This window comes from Vigna umbellata, chromosome 4, assembly GCF_029865625.1.
Source record: "Vigna umbellata cultivar VRB3 chromosome 4, Vumbellata_1.0, whole genome shotgun sequence".
NCBI lineage: Eukaryota > Viridiplantae > Streptophyta > Magnoliopsida > Fabales > Fabaceae > Vigna > Vigna umbellata.
The window spans coordinates 31317376-31339885 of record NC_142168.1 but is presented as its reverse complement, the minus strand read 5'-3'; the positions used below and the strand labels follow the sequence as shown (position 1 = coordinate 31339885).

General features: G+C 34.1%; 4 protein-coding genes across 8 annotated transcripts; 1 reads left to right on the top strand and 3 right to left on the bottom strand.

Annotated features, from left to right (window-relative positions):
• Positions 1 to 206: 206 nt before the first annotated feature.
• On the bottom strand, positions 207 to 6806 carry LOC124829626 (DNAse I-like superfamily protein). Of its 5 annotated transcripts, none has more exons than XR_015786132.1 (15): positions 6591 to 6805; positions 5202 to 5365; positions 4109 to 4174; positions 3961 to 4013; positions 3653 to 3734; positions 3392 to 3438; positions 2953 to 3040; positions 2675 to 2767; positions 2541 to 2573; positions 1948 to 2042; positions 1292 to 1424; positions 1016 to 1101; positions 843 to 927; positions 601 to 684; positions 207 to 527 (listed from the first exon to the last, which is right to left on the bottom strand). XR_015786132.1 is itself a non-coding variant. In XM_088113855.1 (15 exons), exons 1-15 carry the CDS (start codon positions 6739 to 6741, stop codon positions 651 to 653), a joined length of 1416 nt encoding a protein of 471 aa, XP_087969981.1. In that variant the 5' UTR covers positions 6742 to 6806; the 3' UTR covers positions 207 to 650. The 5 variants fall into 5 exon arrangements, 3 of the variants coding, with proteins under 3 accessions (XP_087969981.1, XP_087969980.1, XP_047159128.1); XR_015786131.1 differs by having other exon boundaries at positions 601 to 731; positions 6591 to 6803; XM_088113855.1 differs by adding an exon at positions 5919 to 6077 and having other exon boundaries at positions 207 to 731; positions 6591 to 6806.
• A 4607-nt stretch (positions 6807 to 11413) lies between these two features.
• On the top strand, positions 11414 to 14313 carry BBX16 (B-box type zinc finger protein with CCT domain-containing protein). The gene is made up of 2 exons (XM_047303174.2): positions 11414 to 12655; positions 13759 to 14313. The coding sequence occupies exons 1-2, from the start codon at positions 11648 to 11650 to the stop codon at positions 13981 to 13983; spliced, it is 1233 nt and encodes a 410-aa protein (XP_047159130.1). The 5' UTR covers positions 11414 to 11647; the 3' UTR covers positions 13984 to 14313.
• A 2299-nt stretch (positions 14314 to 16612) lies between these two features.
• LOC124829625 (NADH dehydrogenase ubiquinone 1 beta subcomplex subunit 10-B-like protein (Complex I subunit NDUFS6)) lies at positions 16613 to 18763 on the bottom strand. The gene is made up of 3 exons (XM_047303171.2): positions 18410 to 18763; positions 18134 to 18187; positions 16613 to 16911 (listed from the first exon to the last, which is right to left on the bottom strand). The coding sequence occupies exons 1-2, from the start codon at positions 18696 to 18698 to the stop codon at positions 18156 to 18158; spliced, it is 321 nt and encodes a 106-aa protein (XP_047159127.1). The 5' UTR covers positions 18699 to 18763; the 3' UTR covers positions 16613 to 16911; positions 18134 to 18155.
• A 476-nt stretch (positions 18764 to 19239) lies between these two features.
• LOC124829624 (LOB domain-containing protein 41-like) lies at positions 19240 to 20617 on the bottom strand. The gene is made up of 2 exons (XM_047303170.2): positions 20208 to 20617; positions 19240 to 20002 (listed from the first exon to the last, which is right to left on the bottom strand). Exons 1-2 carry the CDS (start codon positions 20395 to 20397, stop codon positions 19446 to 19448), a joined length of 747 nt encoding a protein of 248 aa, XP_047159126.1. The 5' UTR covers positions 20398 to 20617; the 3' UTR covers positions 19240 to 19445.
• Between the last annotated feature and the right edge of the window lie 1893 nt (positions 20618 to 22510).

Sequence of the window (22510 nt, the reverse complement as noted above, 5' to 3'; positions counted from 1 at the left end):
TATAAACTAATTTTTCTTTTTTAGAAAAACTTATGGAATAGTTCATCCAAAAAGACCCAATCTACAGAAAGACGCTGATTCTCATAAAATCTCGTGCAATAGATAAAAATTCCTTTCACATTTTCTTCAACAAGTTTAAGTGTAATAACTCAACGGAAAAACAAGAACAACCCAAACTTGTGTTAACAAAGAGGAGAGAAACGAGGGACGTAAAAGGCAATTACTCATAAATTGATAAATATTTCACTATTACATTTGGAGAATTGGAGTTTCAATTTTGAAGATGCTGCATAAAACTCTACAAAAGAGTAGTGAAAATAGCAGCAAATTTGTCTTTGAATATCAAAATATCTTAGGTATACTAACTGCTCTCTGAACATCGTAACACATCAAGTTCTTGATGAATTTTAAAGCACTTTCAAGTTCCACGCAACATCAGAGCTAGAAAGGAGGAATTTGCAGATCAATTGCAAGACGATGCTTATCAAGTGAAGTTCACAGCAAGATCTCATGATGCTCCTTCACGGCTAAAGGAATTAGAAGAGTATGAAATCTTGAAAGGGAAAGAGGACATAATGTTAACCATTCAATGAGAATTACCACGGCGGTGACAATGCTTTGACTCTCAATCTCCATATTTGTTAATCAGCTTAAGGTTCAGACCTCAGACATTGTTGTTGTTTCCTAAAAGCCAACTCACATACAACAGCTAGGTGATCACTTCCCCATTTCTACAAGGCATAATAATCATAAAGATACTAATAATCCAAATCCAAAATGGAACAAGATACATCAGCGCAGTACAGAGTATGGTTTCAAAGAACTAACTTTAAGTAGATTACCTCACTGGGGAGTCCTCCAGATCTTCTAAGAATATCAATTGGCAAGGTTTCAAGAACTCTAAGTGGAACAAGATCATCGGAATGCCTGATTACCAATGACATCGGTCATAACTAACAAACAAACAATCTGTAAATGCATATAATTTTTGGCGTTTGTTAAACAATATAATTACCAGATATAATCAACAGTTCCCATGAACTTGGAGTGGTATGATGTTGCCAAGGGCTCCCCAATATCATCTCTTGTTCTATGGTCTCCCTGCAGCCATAAGTACATGAGATTTATGAAGATGAAGTGGGAAGTATCAAGATTGTTTGAATATCCAACTAAAATCTTTAAGGAGTTTCCCATATTAATATTAGATGCACAATCTTTATATCACAATCACAAAGAAGTTGCAGAAATAATCGATTGTAACAATTTTAGCTGACAGATTAAAACAGCATACAGGAACACCACTATAAGCACTGCGGAGTTTGAGCTGGTGCTGAAGTTGAGTGATTCCTTTTGCTCCTGTTGCAATTCTTAGTTCTTCCACACTCCATCTATATAGCAATTGCCTTGAAAGAGTCATCGAAATGCTGCACCAGATACCCAAATAATTATTACAGAACGCCCAAATATCTAAAGTTTGCCATAAACAATGATGATAACCCTTCCCTCTAAAATTGGACAAATAATAACAATACTTGAAACAGAGGCAAGAAACTGGATAAGTGAACATCTTGGTTTAGAGGAGAGTTCTCAGCTCAATCAATTATATTGAATCTCGTAATTAGGGAAAGAAGATTACAAAGTCAATTAGATGTTCTATAGCCTAATTAGGTGCAGCAAATAAAAAGGATATAATACAACAGTTTACAGCATAAACAAGGATATAATCAACAACAACAGTAAAGGCAATAACATTATTACATCATTAAGAACAACAAACGACCACATTATCCATATCAACAAATAATCTACAGTCTCGACAAATAAGTGGTCCTTAATCTGTTCCAGATTTGATAATTGTGTTGTTCTTTTTCTATATGAGAGAGTGGGGAGGGGAAGTTATGGCAGATAATAATCAAAACATGAAGATAGGAAAGACATAAAAACTACCTAGCATCATCACGAATCTGTGATCTGAAGAGTCTGTTGGACTGGATTTCAAGCTGTCCTGACATATTTCGGCGATCATGTAGTTGGATGTCTAACTGCAATAAAATAACCACTGAAAACTCATTCATGGTCCCCTCTCCTCAAAGAACAAGTCACACCTCTAACTGTATTTGGATTTTTCCATTAACTGAAAGGAATGGGACAAGTAAGGATGAACTCAACATGGAGGGGAATTAATGACACAAAGCTAGCTTTTCTTTTGTTCATAAAATTAACAAGGGAAAGGAACCTTTGGGTTCCTCTCATTCCAATCAATTTCCAAGGGAACAAAAATTGATTCTTTGAAAGAAACAAACAGCAAATAGTTCCTCTTGTATTCTTTTACCATCCTATCTGTTTACAAACTCCCAAACAAGGGAATATGTTCCCCTTTTCCTCATACCCTTTCTGTGCCCCCATCATCTGTAATGTAATCCCGATTAATTATTTACTGATGGTTTGAGACACTACATATAGTCAAATTTCTCAGATACCTCACACAAATAAGCTAAACGGCTAGAGAATATACCATGACAAGGAGATGACAAACTCACCTTTGACGAAGACAGAAACTTGTATATGGCACTCTGAAGCATCAGATGATACGAAACAAAAACAATGAAATAACAGCACATTAGATAACTAATCTGAAATAGATAAACTACTAAGTATAAAGCAGTATCATTACCTGTGGAACACTATTCAAATCCCCAGCAATAATAACAGGGATGTTGCCCCATTCTTGTGACAACTTGTAAGCTTTATCAAGTAAAAGTCTGACCTGTCCGTTGTCATGTAGTAGTTTTCCGTAATAAGAAAAATATTAGACAACTTAATTAACTATAGACAATTAAATGCATTTATTATATAATATTAAAAAGTTTAAAAATTGAATCACATGCATAAACACAAATGGCTATACATGTGAAAAATAAGTATAATGATACTCATCTAGTTAAGAAGTACCTGGCCCAGTTTGATGTCACCACGATTTGGGTTGAATAGCACATGTATGTTTCCCACAACAAATCTTCTTTTTCCTGTGGATGGTTCCCTATAGATGACGATCATATTAGTTGCTAAGTGAAAAACTTAAAAAATCACTGGCCGTGAAATAGACACCATGTGTGTGTGAGAGAACATATGTGAATAAATGAGTGCACATATCAATCTTTCCAAAATTTTCAATTTTAAACGTGCTAAAAATTAGCGATGCAATAAAGTTTCAAGAGAAGGAAATAACAGAAACAAGTCACTGGTTGGTATGCAATAATTTAGTATACAAAAGTAAATACAGTCATTCAAGAATACTGAAATAGAAGCACAGCCAAGTGCTATGCAAAAACCATGTTAAAGACTGCAAATGATTGTGTTCATGTTACCCATCTTAGACATCAAAACTTACATTGTGGTTAGGTTACATGCGTTGGATTCTTTTTTATCATGGTTTCCCTGTAAATTGATAATAAAACAGAGTAATAAGATATAAAAACGTTTGGTTTCATTGCAGCAAGAACACGTACATGTATACAATAGAATATAAGATGGGGTGGGGGGAACTAAAAATTTTGTATAACAGATCATAAATCCTTCTAGTGAAAGACAGCAGAGCAAATACAAAACACAGGATGGAAACAACTTAAAGATAAAACTAAACCCAAAATACCTCCAAAATACACAGCTGGGCAACATTGTTACGCATGCCAAATCTTTGGAACTCTATATCTTCTTGATGCAAAAGATTGAATCTGCATTCACATTACAAAATATAATTAGGTCAAATTAGGGATTCGATATTTTCTCAATTGATAAGTTCTATATTAGCACATTTTTTAACTGTTGATTTTCTGTTGCATCAAGAAATACTTACGCACTCATTTAATTATTGTCAAAGGACAACAATGTAAATAAATTGATTAATATAGGGTACAAAAACTCAATTACGTAAATGATTTATGGGTTAGGTAAACCTACAACTCGTCTTTCCAAAATACAGCACATCCATCTTTTGCTTCCCCAGTGCGAGCCTGTGACAAATGAAAACAATGATCCACATAGGTACTTGATTAAATATTAGGAGTTTTAAAACTAACATGATAGTTTAAATGTGTATGTAATATACCTTATAAGTACCTTTAAAGCCACTGTTCTTGAAAAGATTGTCTAGATCATTAAAATGATCAACCTCCTTCAGACACAAGATTTATGAGAAAGCAATTCTTCAAATACAATTCTATAATGCAGAAAATTAGCTTACAATTTCAAGCAGAGAATAAATACTAAATCGGGTACTGTTTGATTGTGCCAACTGGAATTAACATCAGTGTAACTTGTGTCTTTAAAGTTGTATGTTACATATGTAATTAAAAATTTTCATCATATGTATTTGTTCATACAACTATTAAACTAATTTATGAATGATTACATATAATGGTAGTTATTAGTTAAATCCAAGATGCTACTGACAAGATTCTATAAGATTTCGAACCAAATCTTCTATCTAAATCAAGTTATTAATTACATATAATTAATGAGTGCAAAAATTTTCGAACTTATTTTTAAGCTCTTATGATATTTAAAAACATACTTTAAAGCTCACATTCAATCTTGTGAGTATTCACATTTTAAATGGTGAATTGATATAAAGATGAATAATAAAACAGTCAAAGTGAACCATAAAATATGTGAAAGGATGGTAAAAATATGAGAAATAATATGGCGATGTCTTGGCTAATAATTTATGTGCAAGGTAGGATTTAATTGAAAATTTGAAAGTACTTTCAAGAATCAAAATGACAAGCAGTGGTTAAGTGTAAGAACCACATTGAAAATGACATGATAACATGTCATAATTCTTGAAAAAGTAAGATTTTTTTTTGAATAAATTTGGACAGTCTAATGTCAACCACAACTACAACTTCAATTGCCACGTAGTCAACCAGCGTGCCATGTTGACATAGGCACTACCTTTCGCATAGCTCTATTAATAGAAGGATAAAATTGAGTAATCTTCTTTACATTCAAGGAAACTTTAATAATTATGTTGCCTTCATAGACTAAAATGACAATGTCAAGCACTTTCATGGACATTTTTGATCAATCACCAGTTGTTCTTTTCTAGCTTTCAAAGCTTAATAGAGATGCATAAATCCTAATGATAAAAAATGATCGAAAGTTGTAACCAGTATTCAATTTATAACAGCTGGAAGGACTACCTGGAAACACAGTATGCTGGCATTATAGTTGTTAATCTCTTCAAGTATGAGCCTTTTCCGCTTGTCCCACTCCAAGAACCTATGTGGAATATTAGAATACAGATCCGGATGATTTGATGCATTTTCAACACCAAGTATATTGTATGAAACAACCACAATCTTATCTGCAAGGGAAGGAACAATTTAGATTAGTAAATATGAGATAAACACTGTCTAATGTGAAGTCTAAATGACACAATTAACAAGAGCACCCAAATGTAAAGTATTAGCTATCTTCATCATGGACTGTGGACTGTTGGTTATTCGGGGGTGGGGTTACACATGAGCAAACAAATCCCATCTGTACATTCACACCTTTATTTTTTTAAAATTTATTTTGTTGCCCTCTCCTTAGACAACTGAAATTTTCGGATAAGGCACCAAGCAAAATGTATATGAATATGTAGATTGTAGAATGGAATCTGGTAATTAAATTCTTTATTATTTATATTTGGTGACAAATTGACAATCTCGACCACAGAAACGTAACATTAAAATGCTTACTTTTTCCTAAAAAGAAAAATAACTATAGCAAACAGAAGTCACTTTTCTACACAAAAACATACCCATGCTCGGAAATGTGCCCACACGGGTGATGAATTTGTATGACATTTGAATACATAATTTCATAGTGAAATAGAATTCAAACTAATTATTATTTCCCTAGAAGCAGATAACCTCGTAATTCTGAGTTCTTCTGGCCCATGCAATTAGAACAATCTTTAGAAGAGAAAACCCATCTCCTGGCAAAACAGGGAGATTCCAGCAGAGGTGTTTTCTGCTTTGACGAATAACAAGTGCTTAAATTTTCTGGAGGAGGGCTTCCTCGATCGTGGCTTGCCATACCACCCTCCAGGATAGACGGCAACAGCACATGAAATCAACTAGGTTTAGAATTTTGTATTCACTCAAGAAGATTACTTATTGGGGACACACAGTAAGGTGTCATTGATATGCGCCTATTTTACATCCCCTTTCCATATCATCATGAATGTAGGATACACAGGAACAATCACGCAGAAGCAACACACAACTAACAAATAACAAACCGTTTAGGCGTTTACCAATTGTCACACTCACACACATTAATTAATAAAAACGCCTCTTCATTTTACCTAAAAGGCAATCAAATGAATACATTCCCCAATTTTCAAAAATAATATTGAAAGCCATCAATTGGAAGCTATCCTAATCAATTGTACATGCCATTTTCAATATTCCAAAAGACTACGAATCCTCTCTCTGTTCTTATCTCTTCAAATTCACACACAGTATTAGAAAAACGGAAGACAATTGGAAGTGAATGCAGATTCAAAGTGAAACAGAATTCGAATTAAGGATTATTCTGACCCGTGCAATTGGAAGAGTCTTTGGAAGAGATAATCCATCTCCTACTCCGACATTCAGACTGAGAACGTCTTCTTCGTTTTGACGGAGAATTTTCCGGTGAATGCCTCCAACGCTTGCGCCGAACCATGTTTGCACCGCTTCTACTGTTCATGACCTCTGTTGATAGTGTTCAACAGATTCTCTTTTGCTAAATTATCGTTTATCTTCAAGTTTAGATTAAGTTTGATTCCTTATGTTTAAAAAATGCAATTTAATCTTTAACGATTTAAAAATGAATTAAATGTTTTCTTTTCTTTTTAAAATTAATCCTAGCCTTAAATTTAATACAATAACTTTTAAAATAGTAATAATTAACATTTTTTATAAATATGTTTATATTATAATGATATTACTATTTCATTAAGAGACAATATGTAATTTGTATCAATATTTATATTTAAAACAATAATTTATCTTTTATTTATTTACATGAGTATCAAATTTATTTTTAAATAAAAGGACTATATATAGAGTGTAAAATTATTTTGTTTTACCAACTAAGAGTATAAATTATTATTTTAGATTACAAGTTTTATCTTTTATAAACTATTTCATTAAATCGATGTTTTTGCTAGAGATAATAATTTTATAGAGAAATTTTATTGAATATAAATGGGATTTATAATTGTGTTTAAAACTTCTTTTTTAAAGATATCGTTATTGATAAATAAATAATTTTTATATATATAATTTATATATGAACGTATTCATTATTTTTTTATAGTATTGATAATTTTCACATTCATACACTAGATTGAATAAATTAATTATCTTCCATTATTTGTTAAACAACTTATTCATTTTTGTGGTAATATTAAATCATATAGACATATTTCATTCGGTCTACAAACATTAAATCTAGAGGGTAGAGTGATTTCATTACACAAATAACTCTACCATGAAGTTATGTTCTAATGATGTCAAACTCTCTTTCTATTATTTATAACTTGATGTGTTAATTTACATGATTTAAAATATTACTGAAAGTAGAATATTTCTTTCTACAAATAATGTTGTGTTTAATATTTCAAATAACAATTTGGATAAACATATCAAATCACGTCTGTTTAAACAAAATCATCAATAACATCTCATTATTTATATTCAAATAATATAAATAAATATTTAAAATCACTTCAGCTTTGAGAGAGGATGAAGTATGGACAAATTATGCATAATTAACAATTATGCAAAATTTTTCCAAAACTAAGTTCAATTTTAAATTATAAAATTACTTATAAAAAAGCAGACTTCATATTATAACTAATATTTCTCAATTTAAATATGTCAAACCTAAAAGGAAGAGTGCTAAATCAATAACAATATAAATATAAGTCATATCAAATCAAATATTTCTAAACAAATAGTCAACAATAATATTGACTAAATCAAATCAAACTTCAAAATAACATTCTTACATTACATTTCAAGGATGTGTTCCAAAATTTTTAGAAGTCTTAACTACTTTGAGAAAGCTTATTTCACCAACATAGCATATCTATATGAACTTAAACTTGTTGATATACATATATCATGATTAGACACATTATTGGGTTCCCTAAAAATACAAGATTTCAATGTGAATAAAATAGATGTTTAGATAACTAATTTCAATGCAGAACATAAATGTAATTTGATAGAACTTATACTCATGATAAATCATCCACAAAATGAAGAAATGAACTAATTTAGTCACCAATGAAGAGTCCATCACATAGGCCTTGTTCACTTGAAGGGATTAGAGGGAGAGTAATTGAGGGAATTTGAGAAGATTTGAAAATAATTTTTGTTGTTATTTATTTGAATGAATTTGGAGGTAAGTGAGAATGAATTTGGAAGTAAAGTTTGTAAGATTTATTATAAGATTTGACTAACGTGACACATTAAAAAATTTAATTTCAAATTCACCCTCATTTACCTCCAAATTCACTCAAATAAACAACAAAAAAATTTATCTTCAAATCCTTTCAAATCCCCTCAATTACTCTCTCCCAAATCCATTCAAGTGAACAAGGCCATAGAGAGAAGTTGTACTTATAGGTTTTCGAGAAGGAAGAAGATGTTTTCGAGAATGAAGTGAGGAGAAAAATGTATGCAACTTTTTAAAAATTCATTTACTTCAGACTCCTTGTGATTAAAGGAAAAAAAAATTACTCTTATTTACAAAAATACCATAACACTTTTTTAACTTATGATCATTAACCAATTTTATATTAGTGTATGATTTACAAAATTAAAAAATAATTAATTTAAACAATATATATCTACTACGATATTCTAGACACTATACTTGTTTTACATACAAGGATTCTTAAATCTTAATTATTAAAATCACCTTTCTATGAACTTCATACCAACAAAGTTACAATCATATCATCACATGTGAATGCATTATTATTCACTTCACGTGTCACCCAATCCATACCATTTTCATCCTTGTCTTCTTGAACTAGTTGGCCTTCAAAAGTATAGAAACTTGTTTATTTATATATATATATATATATATATATATATATATATATATATTCCTTAATCTTAATTTTAAGTAATTAGCTCAGAAATTTCAGAAGATATTGTTAGCTACTATATGCTCATATGAAATTGACAAACAAAACATCATGAAAAATACTATAGTAAAATGAAATTTTAGTAGATATTATTAGATACTATATTGCATATTTTAAGAAAAACTTTACGGATTATGTATTGTAGTCTTATCCACTTGGAATTGGAACGTCTCATGAAAAAATATCTGTTATCAAATCCTGTTTCTTCTTCTTATTATCTAAATAAAATAAAGCAAAATTTTGTCACCTAGTTAAGTAATATAAAATATATGAATTGAAAGCATGGGAGTTTTCTATTATTTTATCATTTTTATTCCTTATTTTATTTTAAAATCCTTATTTCAAATTAAAATTTATAATTTTAGTTACAATATTGATAATATAAATATTTTTTACGTTAGTATCTAACCACAAATTGATATATGTAACATAAGATTATTGTTTTTTTGAAGAAATATAGAACTATAAAAATCATATCTAAGATGATATTCATAAATTTATTAACAATGGTCAATTTTTGCTCAAAATTAAATTTATTACAATAAATAAATAAACAAACAAACATTTTCATCAATTGCATCACTTTGATAGCTATGAAATATCTCAGACTTTATCAGTTACAGATCGTGGCATGCATATTCTGAGATTCTGCTATACGAAAGAAAAATATCTGAATAATGTTACGTTCATATCTCATTACACACATACATGTGTCATAAGCTAGCTTGCTCCTATGGTTCCATCAAACTTGAAGATTTTATAACATCAATGTCGAATTGATATTAACATTGTACTAAGATTCTCTCTACACTGCCCCGAGTTACTGCATAGAAGATAGATAGCAAAGAATTTGTTCCCTCTGTGCCTGTCCATGTCCCCTTTTTTCCTCTATTTGTTTGCAAATTTACGCCAAAGGATAAGATCGTAGGAGCACCCATGATGGAGAATTTAATGAAAGGAAAGTTGTAGAAGGGTGCCAAGGAAGAGGCTCGTCACTGTTCATAACATTGCAGAACCAAAACAGTCTCAAAAATCAACCTTTTTGGCTGCATCTATGTGTGTCAATATATGGTGCAATTTGTGGTTTTCATTATTAGTAGAAAATATATGGGCCCTGATAAAATGCAGGAAATTTTATGGTAAACTATTCTTTGGACACATTCCTAGAATGTCAACATTTGTGGCAAATTTGTTACAATATCACTGTCTGATTAATTGCTCTTATGTTATCTCTAAGTTTTCACATCATAATTGCCTCCCATGAATGGAAATTTGAGCTAACAAAGCTAAAAATATGAAGATGTATGAACACAACCATTTCACTGTCTTGGTTGGCTTATATGCACCAATCAAATAAACAGGTCATTGTTTATACTAGAAAGTGAGTTTTTAAGCTTAATTCATTCCCATAAAACTGGTCCCTTCACGCCGAGGTATAGACATCTCGTGATAGTAGAAATTGCGTGGTCCAATAGCGACGCCCACAAAACCTGCTTATAAGGTAAGGTTTGCACCTAATTATCTAGTCGATGTGAGACTTCCAACAGTTTACAAAAATCCTCAAATCAGAAAATCATGTGATTGGCCAATAATGGTTCTCTTGGTGGACTTTTTTGCTCAGAAATTTGAGCCACCATCGTAAGATAAAAAAAAGGAAACAAGGTGAAATCCCAAACTTACCAAATTTAACCAAGTTTGGGCACACTCAAGTGGAAGAAAACACAAGGCATATAGATTTATCTGTGGTTCAAAATTCTCTGAAGCTTAACTCCACCAGATTAGTCAAGCTGAACCATATGTTATTCAAACGTAGGGCTGCATCTACTGGTGCAAAATGCATCATTGCAAAGGTGAATGGTTGAGAAGTTGAAGACAAACCATAGGGGAAGTGAAAGCAACGTGAAGTTAGGACCGCAAAAAGGAATTATTGAATTACAGTTGCAACACAACAAAAAAGGTCTTACTCCAGCACACACCAACAACACTGACACTGGTAGTCACTCACAAATAACCTGCATTGGATCCACCAGAAATCCCATAAAAGGAAAGCTAACCAATAAGAATTCAGAGAATAAGATGAACATCAAATCTCCAGCCAATGAGCATTGCGATAAGACCAAATTGTGGGTCCTAACACCTTCACTCAATGTCTTGTAGCAATCTTATACATGACCAAACCATAATACTAATTACATAGTATAATACTTTCTACTTAAACTAAAGAAGAAACCAAGTAAGAACAAACTATAAGACCCCACTGTACTTCTTTCTCTTCACATTCTCAAACCCATCATAACCAATAATTGAATTTGAATAATCTGGGGGCTCTCTAGATCTATGCAGTTATACTCCCTCAACATTGTTATGATCCTTTGTTGGTAATAACCAGTTAACTGTTCAGTGCAGTTCTCTTTTGCAGCCAAAAATCAGTTCCTAACTTTGACCAACAAAATGAAAGAAGCAAGTGCATTAGGAGCTAGAACTGCTCGAGCATGCGAGAGCTGTCTAAAAGTAAGAGCACGGTGGTTTTGTGCTGCTGATGATGCTTTCCTTTGCCATGGCTGTGACAACATGGTTCACTCGGCAAACCAATTAGCACGCAGGCACGAAAGGGTTAAGCTTCAAACTGCATCCTCTAAGGTCAACTACTCAGTGACCCTTAATCAGAACAATAAGGTAGCATGGCACAGTGGATTCACACGCAAGGCAAGAACACCGCGCCACAACAGCAAGCACGTAACGGTGCAGCTACAAGAACAACAGAAGAAAATAGTACACGAAGAAGAAGTGTTTTTCAACAACACCATTAGTCTTCCCCTTGTGCCAGAGCTTGGAAGTGAAGAAGCACTGCATAATTATGAGAGTGAGGAGCAGCTATTGTGTCGCGTGCCCGTGTTTGATGCTGAGCTTTGTAGTGTATACAATGAAGTGAAGGAAGAGGTTTTAGCTGGTGAAGAAGTCTTTGACTTAGACAATTTTTCTTCCGAGCTTCTGCCATCAGATATGGATCTTGCTGAGTTTGCTGCTGATGTGGAAAGCTTACTTGGAAACGGAGCTGACGAGGATTCATCTGAGCACGTGAAAGGATCAGAACTGCTGCTTGATTGCAAAGAAGAAGATGAAGAAATGGATGCATGTGTTGATGCAGTTGGAGCCAAAGAAACAATGGTGAAGGTCAAAGATGAAGAAGAACTTGATTCTGATACACCTTGCCATTTGGATTCGATTATTCTTGACATGAACAGCGAGGCCTTTAATTGGAATGATATTGTTGGGTCAGAATCACTTGCTCAGGAACAGGAAGAGGAGGCAAGTACAGTGGGAACCGACAAGAAGGACATGTTTTTGAGGCTAAACTATGAAGATGTTATTAGTGCTTGGGCCAGTCAAGGTTGTTCTCCATGGACAACAGGAACCCCACCAAACTTCAACTCAGATGATTGCTGGCCAGATTTCTTGGTAACTTCTTCTCCCAACCTTCTTCTTTGCTTATGTGACAATGTTAACTGATGCCTTTTTTGTACAACTTATTTCATGATAATAACTTTTCAGCTTCTGAGAGGACTTAACAAAAGTTCTATAATGTCATAGTTGTTCTCATATCTGACTACACGATGAGGAGGATTGTGTTATGCCTTCAATAATCAATACAAAATTCGTCGATATACCTAAATTAGAGGATTTTTTTGTTATGTCGTCGGTAACCAAATGTCAAATTCGTCGATATACCTAACATGCAAATTTGTAGGTAACCAATGATAGCTCGAGAGACTTCAATTGGTAACTTCTTCTCTCAACCATCTTTGCTTGTGCAGTGATGCTAGTTGTATTTAGTTTAACTTATTCTATAGTTCATCTACCTATAATACACTATGGCTAAAGGGAATTGTGTTATACTTTCGGTAATCAATGCAAAGATTTGTCCATACCTACTGTAAATCATCCATAAAGGGTTTGCTCTATATTTTTGGTAAGTTAACCAATGCTGGTCAGACTTATTGGTAATTTCTTCTCATCAACCTGCTTTTCCTATGCAAAAATTTCAACTGTGTTTGGTTTAACAATAAATTTTTCAGTTTTCTGAGAGAACTTTAAAAGAGTTCTGCGTATAAATATCACAGTTGATCTCATATATTTGGCTATAGAAAGAAGATTGTGCTATATCTTCTTCAATAATTAGTCAATGAAAAATTCGTCGATATACCTTACATGAAAACTTATAGCTGGTAAGGTAATGAATAATTTCTTGGTAGACTTCTTGGTAAGTTGTTCTCTGAACCCTCTTTGCTTATGTAACAATATCAGTTGTCTGTTTCGTTTACTTCATTTTATGAGAATAACTTTACAGTCTTCTGAGAGAACTTCAAAAAAGTTCTACCCATAATGTAATTGTCGATCTCACATCAGGTTAAAGAAGAAGAATTGTGTTACATCTTCAGCAATGAATACAAAATTCGTCGATATACCTAATATTGGAACGAACTTTAACATTCTTCTGAAGCTCAAATTTGATAAAGGTGACTGTTTGTATAGTGATATGCAAGTTTTTTGTTGTTGTTAAGGGTTCGAATGGAGGGGATGTTCAGTGCTGTTATGGGGAAATGAAAAGTTTAAGAGGGCATGCAGATGGTGGAAGAGAAGCAAGAGTGTCAAGATACCGAGAGAAGAGAAGAACTCGTTTATTTGCAAAGAAGATAAGGTATGAAGTGAGGAAATTGAATGCTGAGAAAAGACCTAGAATGAAAGGTCGATTTGTGAAGAGAACATCCATTGCTTTGCCAGCATAGTTATCATCATCAATCACCACTGACACCAACAAAGTAATCAAATTAATGGTTAACTTTTCCAAAGTTTGATTTTGTGGAAAGGTTAATTAGGTTAATTGATTATCATTAGATACTTGGTTTTGCCATGCACGTGCAATGCCGTCACTAGGTCAGGTTTCTCTTTCTTGGGATATTTATTGATTTCTCTAGCAGGTCCTAGTAGCTAGCTAGTACTAATGGAAATGGTAGCTCCTCTCAGCATTTTCATGGCTTTGGTATTCAATTTCAGAAGCCCTTTTTCAATATTGGTTATATATAAGAAAATGTAATGTATGCTGATGTTATTTTGTATATGTCTGTTTTCCTTAATTAACTCTTTGAGGTTACTGATTAACAGTGTTTAACAGATATCAGGTACTTAAATATCTACAAGTTTTACATCTGCTCCTCCTTAGCAATATTCTGAATAGTGTGCTTTGCATAGGAAGAAGAAGGAAAGCGACAGGTGAAATGGACTAAGATTAACATGTCTGAACAAATTCACTCTCAATCTTCTAAGAACTGATGAATGGGAAATCTGAAGTTTATTCAATGGTGGACACAGATAATATATAGACTTGTAGAGACTAATTAACAAGCACATAAAAGAAAATAACGTTAATAATGAGGGTTGCATAGGTTTAGAGATTTGTAGAATAACTTAAACTTAGTGAAATATGTTGTTATATATAAAGCAGCTTGATGTTATCTTCTTCACATGCAAGTTTGGTTTTCTCTTTGTTTCTATGTGAATATGATGACGAGGTTGATGCAGATAAACTTCAAAAAAGTCAATGTAACAGTTGGGCAGAACCTCAAAATGGCAAGTGGGCCTTTACATAAATTCATACCACATTAACCTTTGTGGAGACCACCTTCCTATACTTTACTTTACAAAAGATTCTCCACACACACAAAATTACATAAAAGTTATAAATTTAGTAAGAAAAAATTTCAAATATTAATATATTTTTTTCTAATTTTTTTCAAATAAATAAAGCAAATCAAAGAAAAAATAAATAGATAAAAGAAATATATTTAAATATTTTCAAAGTGAGTACAAAGAAACCCATGTATATACTAACATTGAATTGTATTAAAAAACACGAATTATTTTGAAAAAGTACACTAAGGCCTAAATTATTTTATTAATTTAGTTTTAAAAAATTAAATGGCTGCTAAACAGAATTGTTTGAACTAAATTCAACTATATCTTATCATATTGAATTTTTTTTCTTAAAAATAGAATGTTCATTATTGAAAATTCAAACAAATCAGAGTAGTTTAATTTAGTTTAGTTTATTCAAACTATGATTTAATTTATTTAAACCATTGTACAATTGTATTAAACTCTTTTAAATTATTTGTGTTTAATTCAATTTTAGAATAGTTTAATTAAATTAATGCATTTTCTCTATTCTTAGTATTCATGCTCACAATAGGGTTCTTCTCTTTTTGTTGAGTTTCTCACCCCATATGATGGTTAACCTTATTTTTTATTACTATTCAGTGCACAGATACATTTCATTTATAACATATTAACAGAAAATTGGGGTTTGAAAAGTTTCTGTCTTCTAATTCAAATGAGAGGGTTATTGCCTAGTTTATGGTGACAACAATTAAATTATGATCCTTACAAAAAAGCTGTTAATTAACTTAATATAGCCAATTTTATCTTGCCCGAAATAAAGGTGAAACGGTAGTTTTCTAATTCATAAGCTTTTAAGTTTTTAACATACTTCTTTGTTATGCGATCAACAAAACACTTATATATTCTATATTTTGAAATCTCTGTGAGTCATGCTTAATCAAGAGCTATTACTATTTTCAAATAATATACTTTGAAATCTCTGTGAGTCATGCTTAATCAAGAGCTATTACTATTTTCAAATAATATACTTTGAAATCTCTGTGAGTCATGCTTAATCAAGTGTCATTTTATGATTGATCCAAAATTACTCCACAATCAATAATAATAATCATAAACACCCACACAGACCAATCACATAATGACACGTAAATGATACTAAAATGTTATCAAAAAAATATTGTCAAAGTATCATTATCTTTTTCAAATACATACGAAGCTAGACTAAGCATGTATCCCATCTCTTATTTCTTTTTTTGCATCAAATCGAAAATGCAACATTTTCAGATGTTCTACTCATGCTTCTTCATCTAGCCATAACCTTTTAAGAGAAATCCAACTAAATGCCAAGTCAATCTCATGATGCATATGAAAGGTCATATAACAGCATCTGTGATTTCCCTTTCATTGGTAATCGTTATATCAAACATTCTCTGCAGTTATTTCTCACTACATGTGTTCCAATTAGTTTTGTTCACCTCTGATTATCGCTTAAATGTTCCTCCACCATATCCAACATGTCTCCCTGCATTTACCTCTGTTCATTCACACGAAAGAATCAAACCACAAACATCATAATACAAAGGCATTTTTTTTCACCCTTCCAACAAGTGGCTGGGTTAGGGTGAGGAATATTCTTGTCACCCCTCACAAATCCAACACAACAATGAAATCTCGAGCTTAACATAACAAGTCGTTGGATGGCATTTGAGTTTCAAAACATCTTACTTTGAATACGAGGAATGCACTAAATGTACAATTTTATTACTAATGAAACACTCGTCATAACAGGGAACAAAAATAAACTTATTTCATAATCTGATTCTGATGCATTTTGACCATAGCCTTTCCATCCATACTTGTTTACTTCTAAATGGTAACAAGCCAAGCAAAAATAGCCGATGCCAAGTAAAAATACAGTTGCAGTTTGCAGGAAGTTCGACTAAACAAAAAGAACATAAACAAAATAACTGCAGCATAGGCACTCCTTCACCCATTATATCTCATATGGCAGTATAATGAGTTGGATAGTCAATCTTTCCCTGCAAGAGAAACAAAACTTACTTTCATTGATAGACAAAATGATTGCATCAATGAAAACTATTTTAAAATAAAGAAATATTACAACAAAAATAGTGTACGTGACATTTCGAATTAAGATTCAGATGTTATCAATAACTCACCCAAAGATATTGAACTTATCAAATTAACCAAACAAATGTTCCTCCGACCAAATACATCAAATAACTCCAATGATTAGTTCTTACAAATTTAATAGCAATGCAAATGAGCCATCAATCATCACTTAGTGGAACAAAAGTTGGGTAAGATGGGGGAGAGGGAAGACCAGCTATATCTCATGCAAATAGAACTTTTAACCATTTCAACAACTCGATTTAAGCATTCATCACTTTCTTGAATTTATTAGAGAAATTCGCTTTATTACTGTGTCGCCAGTCATCTACATCGGCGTCATTATAACCAGAAATGAGAGGGATCTCTACCAAGAAGTTCATGGTGACAACATCAACGTTGACAGCAATTCTTCTCTGAAAAGCTGTCAAATGTCACTTAATTTAGGCCCTAGTATCGATCGTCAAAAGAGTTAATGCTGATTTATTACCCTCAGCAAAGTTCAGAATGCTCAACAACAACTTGTCGGATATCCAACTTTTGACATGGAGCTCAAATTCGTTAGACACGATAAGCATGAAGAGTCAGCAGAAAAATAAATACTTCACTTGTTTCACTAGTCACCAAGTACTTATTTCACTTGTAAGTCCATTTTTTTTCCGGTGGGATTCACTTAAGAACTAACTCCACCAATGATCTCATTGTCGTTCCAAATTCATGGTTGCATTAGGCCATCAAAAGGCAATATAGAAACCATGAACATAAATCACTCAAGAGGTCTAACTAAAAATGAATTAAAATTGAAAAGAAAATAAGAAACAAAAAGGAAATAAATTCCCTCGTAAACTAAATCAGCTACTGGATGAGTTCAAAAACAATTTACGCACAAGCTAAGTTTAATTTACGAAAGAGCTTACTCATTGTTCATTCTAGTTTTCTTTAGCAAACGTGCTTCCAGAAAGGTTTATTCAAATAAATCCTAGGCAAAGATGAGGTTTGCATTACACCATCTCCATTCAACCAAAAATAGCCAAAACCCAAAAGATGAATAGCTCATTTGACGATTGATTCATTTAACAATAACAATTCATATAAAACAAGAAAAATGACAGAAATAATGTTCGAAAGTACCTTTTATTTATCCACAAGATAGTCATTCAGACTCAACCGGCTCAACCTTAGGAGCTGTATCATAAAATTAAACAATGAATAAGGAATCACAAAAAAATCATGACAATGAACCACGATTACAAACATCGTTAATGAAAATCACCAAAAGGATCACACCTCTGTAGTTGAAAACAACAAAATACGTAACGGAGTTTCCACATTGCCCAATAATTCCCAAAAATAAAAACCCTAGAACATTCAATTTGAAAAAATGGTTTCAGAAATTAAGTGACTGACCATGGAGAGAGGGATGGCGACCGTCCTTGCCCCAACCGATACCACGTGTAGATTCGAGGTACTGGTTGACGAGATGGCGGCACTTCTGAAGGTGGTTGATGCCTTCGATGCGGTAGCACCAGCGTAGCTTCTCTCTGATGATCTTGGCCTTCTCGATTTGAATCCACTTCTCTCTAACGATGTACTCCCTCATCTCCAGCATCGCCACCGGGTCCTTGTACGGATTCGCCGGATCGAAATCGTCCGGCGGCGATTCGTCGAACTCCACATACCCCTTCTTCCTTCCCATTCTCACCAACGAGTTCTCTCTCCTGTCTCAACTCAACACAACTCAGCTCAACTCGGATGCTTCCGAATTCTGATTCTATACCTGCACTTACCTTCGGATTGGGCTTATTGCAGTCAAAGGCCCGTTATTATCGGCCCAATATATATAATTTTGCTAACTTTAGTGCTGAAGAGCTAGCATGCCTTGTGTATTGATGTAATTGTCATTATCAACTTACTTTTCTTTTGTATATATTTTCTTTAAAATATAATTTTTTAAAAAGTAATAAAACATATTAAAATTTCAACATTTTCTGAAAAAATATTTTTAAAATTTAATATATTCCGAAAATCAGAAAATAAATTTGATATACATTGATATGCATATGCTCACTTTGTAATCTTTTTAAGAAAATCAGAAAATAAATTATATTTTTTTGGAATAAAGCTAAAGAATATGAATATTATAAATATAATCACACTTTAATTACAAACTTTCTGAGAAAGATAATCATTTAATTGTTTTTTTTTACTTTACTGTTTGGACATAATGCAATGTGAAGTGGTCATAAACTTGTATTATTGTAATTTATAAGAATAGTATAAAAAATCTCCCATAAAGAACGTACGTCTGAAAAATCTAAAACATAAGTAAAAGGGGTGAGAATAGAAAAAAGCTTCACACCACCTATCTAAATCCAACAATCCAAAAACAACACCAACTCAACTAAACTAAACTATTCGTTTTGTTTTGGAGGAAAGGACCGAACTAGCCAGAAAGATCGAGCCCTACACGTGGCAATACAGCAGTTATTGATTTTTCCAATGGTCCCCACCCCAAAGTCAACCGAAGCTCAATTTCTTCATCATTGGCTCGAGCCGGCGGCACCACGACATTCTCGCTGCAGCTACTATCGGCTTCCCCACCAATGATTTTGTTCTCACTCGTCCGAGTCAACCCAGACGCCGAATCCTGACTCAGAGAACCCTGTCCAAATAACTCGCTTTCACCCAACTCAGCAACGGTTGAGTCCACTTTTGGCTTCGCAGCGCGGCGCTTGAACTTGCTGGTCCGTGACTTTACTACTTTGAGTGCACCAGGGCCGTACGATTTGTGACTCTTTGCCACGTGGCGAATATCGCAAGCCTTGAAATCGAGGCTCTCCACTCCATCAAGAAGAGCCTGTTGAATCGGCGCGCCACTGAGAACGGCTTTGGCAGCAGCTTCACAGAGGTGCCAATTTCCGGTCGAGAGTAACCCGGTCGAGCCGAAAATCGGATTCACCATCCTACCGCAAGCTTCGTAAAGCAAAGATTTGAATACCGCTGAAAAAAGAACAGAATAATAATAAAAAAGACGAAATATCAAAAAATAGATGATAATTTTAATGAAATTAAAAATATTAAAATTACTAATTAGAAAAAAATATATAGTAATTCGTTTAAAATTGTAATTTAAATATTTTATTTTTCACGTACATTTTAATAAAATTAAACTATTTATTTTTAGGTTTTTAAATGGGTGTACTACCTGGTTGGAGATGGGAGGGAGCGTTGATGAGGAGGTTGAGGAGGCCTTGACGGCCATAGAACTTAGCGAGAAAGAGGGTGGCGTTGGACTGAGAGTGAGGGCAACTTATCCATTCGAGGGACCTTCGAATGGGGCAGTCCGCCGTGCAGCCACGGCGGAGGACGCGGCAACCATTGCAGCTGAACCGCATGCTGAGTTTGAATAGGGTGAGGAGGAGAAGAAGAAGGAGGATGAGATGTGGTTTTATAGTGAGGATGAGAGAAGTGAGTGGGTTTAGAATAGAGCGCAGCTGTTTTGGGTTTCCAAGAATATGGCAGTTTTGTTTTGGGAATGGAGAGTGTGGTTTTGTTTGGTAGAACAACTGAGAAATGAGGGTCCCATGTTGCGTTACCCAACAATGAATTTCGTTAATCAATCTATCTATGTATCATCATGGCCAAATTCCCACGACATAGTTTCCCGGTTTTCTGGGAACTCCGTACACCGGTTTTTCATTATTCTACTTCCACTAAATTTCTTAATATTCAAAAGATCTATTTCTCAATGTATATATTTTGACTTTATAATAACTCTTTCGGTTAGTGGGTTGAGGTTGATAATTTTTCAAATTTCGTTACTTCAATTCTTTATACTGATCATGATTTGTCTTTCAATTTATTCGGTTTTGGAAGATATTTTAACGTGAAAATTAAAAATACATTTGATAGTTTTAATAATTGTTTCGATTGTTTTGGGGTTAAGTTACCAAAGGCCTCACAACGTCCTCTTGCTTGTCTTGTCGTTCGATCTCGCTTCCAACTTCTTTGTCCACTCGTACGGTTCGGGGGAACCTGTCAAAGATTATCCGATGTCAAAGTCAGTAAGAAAACTGTTAGCGATTTTGACGAAACAGTAATAAATGTGCAGTTAATACAAAAACCTAGCTACCACTCACCTTTGACCTGTATTTATAGTTTTTGCTATGGGCTTGGGATTAGTGAAAGTTAATCACGGCCCAACTCCAGCTCAATAGCTCTAATCCTGATTTACCTTAATCCTTTACCTTAACCATTTGGCTTACAGGTCATTCGGTCCTGAACGTTCGGTCACAGGATAGCATGTGAAGTGAATTTCTATGCCACCGTTGGAAAGGGAGCTGAGTGAAATGTTGTTTGAATGGTATGCCGACCGGTCCATACCCATCGTTCTAAATAACATTGCCGGTTGAATAGGCGTTGCAAGCCGACAAAGTTTTCGATGGAATTGAGGGGGAGAGAATTGAACCACTCCAACGCCTCCCCTTCCAGTGACAACGAAAATGCCTGGCACCAGATGGCGTCATTACCTGTCCGGAACGCCATCGCGTTCGAGAAAGTTTTGATGTGGGCTTCTGGGTTTGTGGTCCCGTCGTATATCTTGAATTGGGGTGGAACGAACTGCTCCGATATTTGGACGTCCATGATCGCTTGCACGAAGGGGAGTAATAGCGTTGACGAGGACTCGGTCTTTACTATTAACTACTTGTATCTCGCCCCACTTTTCGCGTGTATGGATTTTGCCTTACTTCCCTCGACTTCTGTGTCCGTGGGTTTCCACGTTTTATCCGGCCCACTGCTATGTTCGGTCTGTTCCTCCATGGCGGCCTTTCCCTTCTCCTTTGTCCTCTCCTGCTCTCCTCTCTCTCCTGCGCCTTCCCGGGAAAGACGCGCCGAACATTCACTCCTGACGGCTAGGAGCTCCTCCTCATGACGCTGTTGCATTTCGTCCATCTTGTGCTGCAGTATACGAAGCATCTCCACTGGGTCGTCCGTGGTCATGTTTCTCGTGGTCACCATTGGGTCTTGCAAGTAACTCGGCCCCACGGTGGGTATGGACCGGTCGGCATACCATATAGACCGGTCGGCATACGATTCAAACAACGTTTCACTCAGCTCCCCTTCCAACATGGGAGGGTCGCCGCTCGCGTAGAAATTCACTTCACATGTTATCCTATGACCGACTGTTCAAGACCGGACGACCTGTAAGCCAGATGGTTAAGGTAAGAGATTAAGGTAAATCAGGATTAGAACTATTGGGCTGGAGTTGGACCGTGATTAACTTTCATTAATCCCAAACCCATAGCAAAAACTATAAATACATATCAGAGGTGAGTGGTAGCGAGGTTTTTACATTCACTGCACATTTATTACTGTTTCGTCAAAATCACCAACAGTTTCCGTACTGACTTTGGCATCGGAGAATCTTTGACAGGTTCTTCCCGGGTGGTACGAATGGACAGAGGAGTTGAAAGCGAGACCAGACAACAAGGCAGGCGAGAAGACATT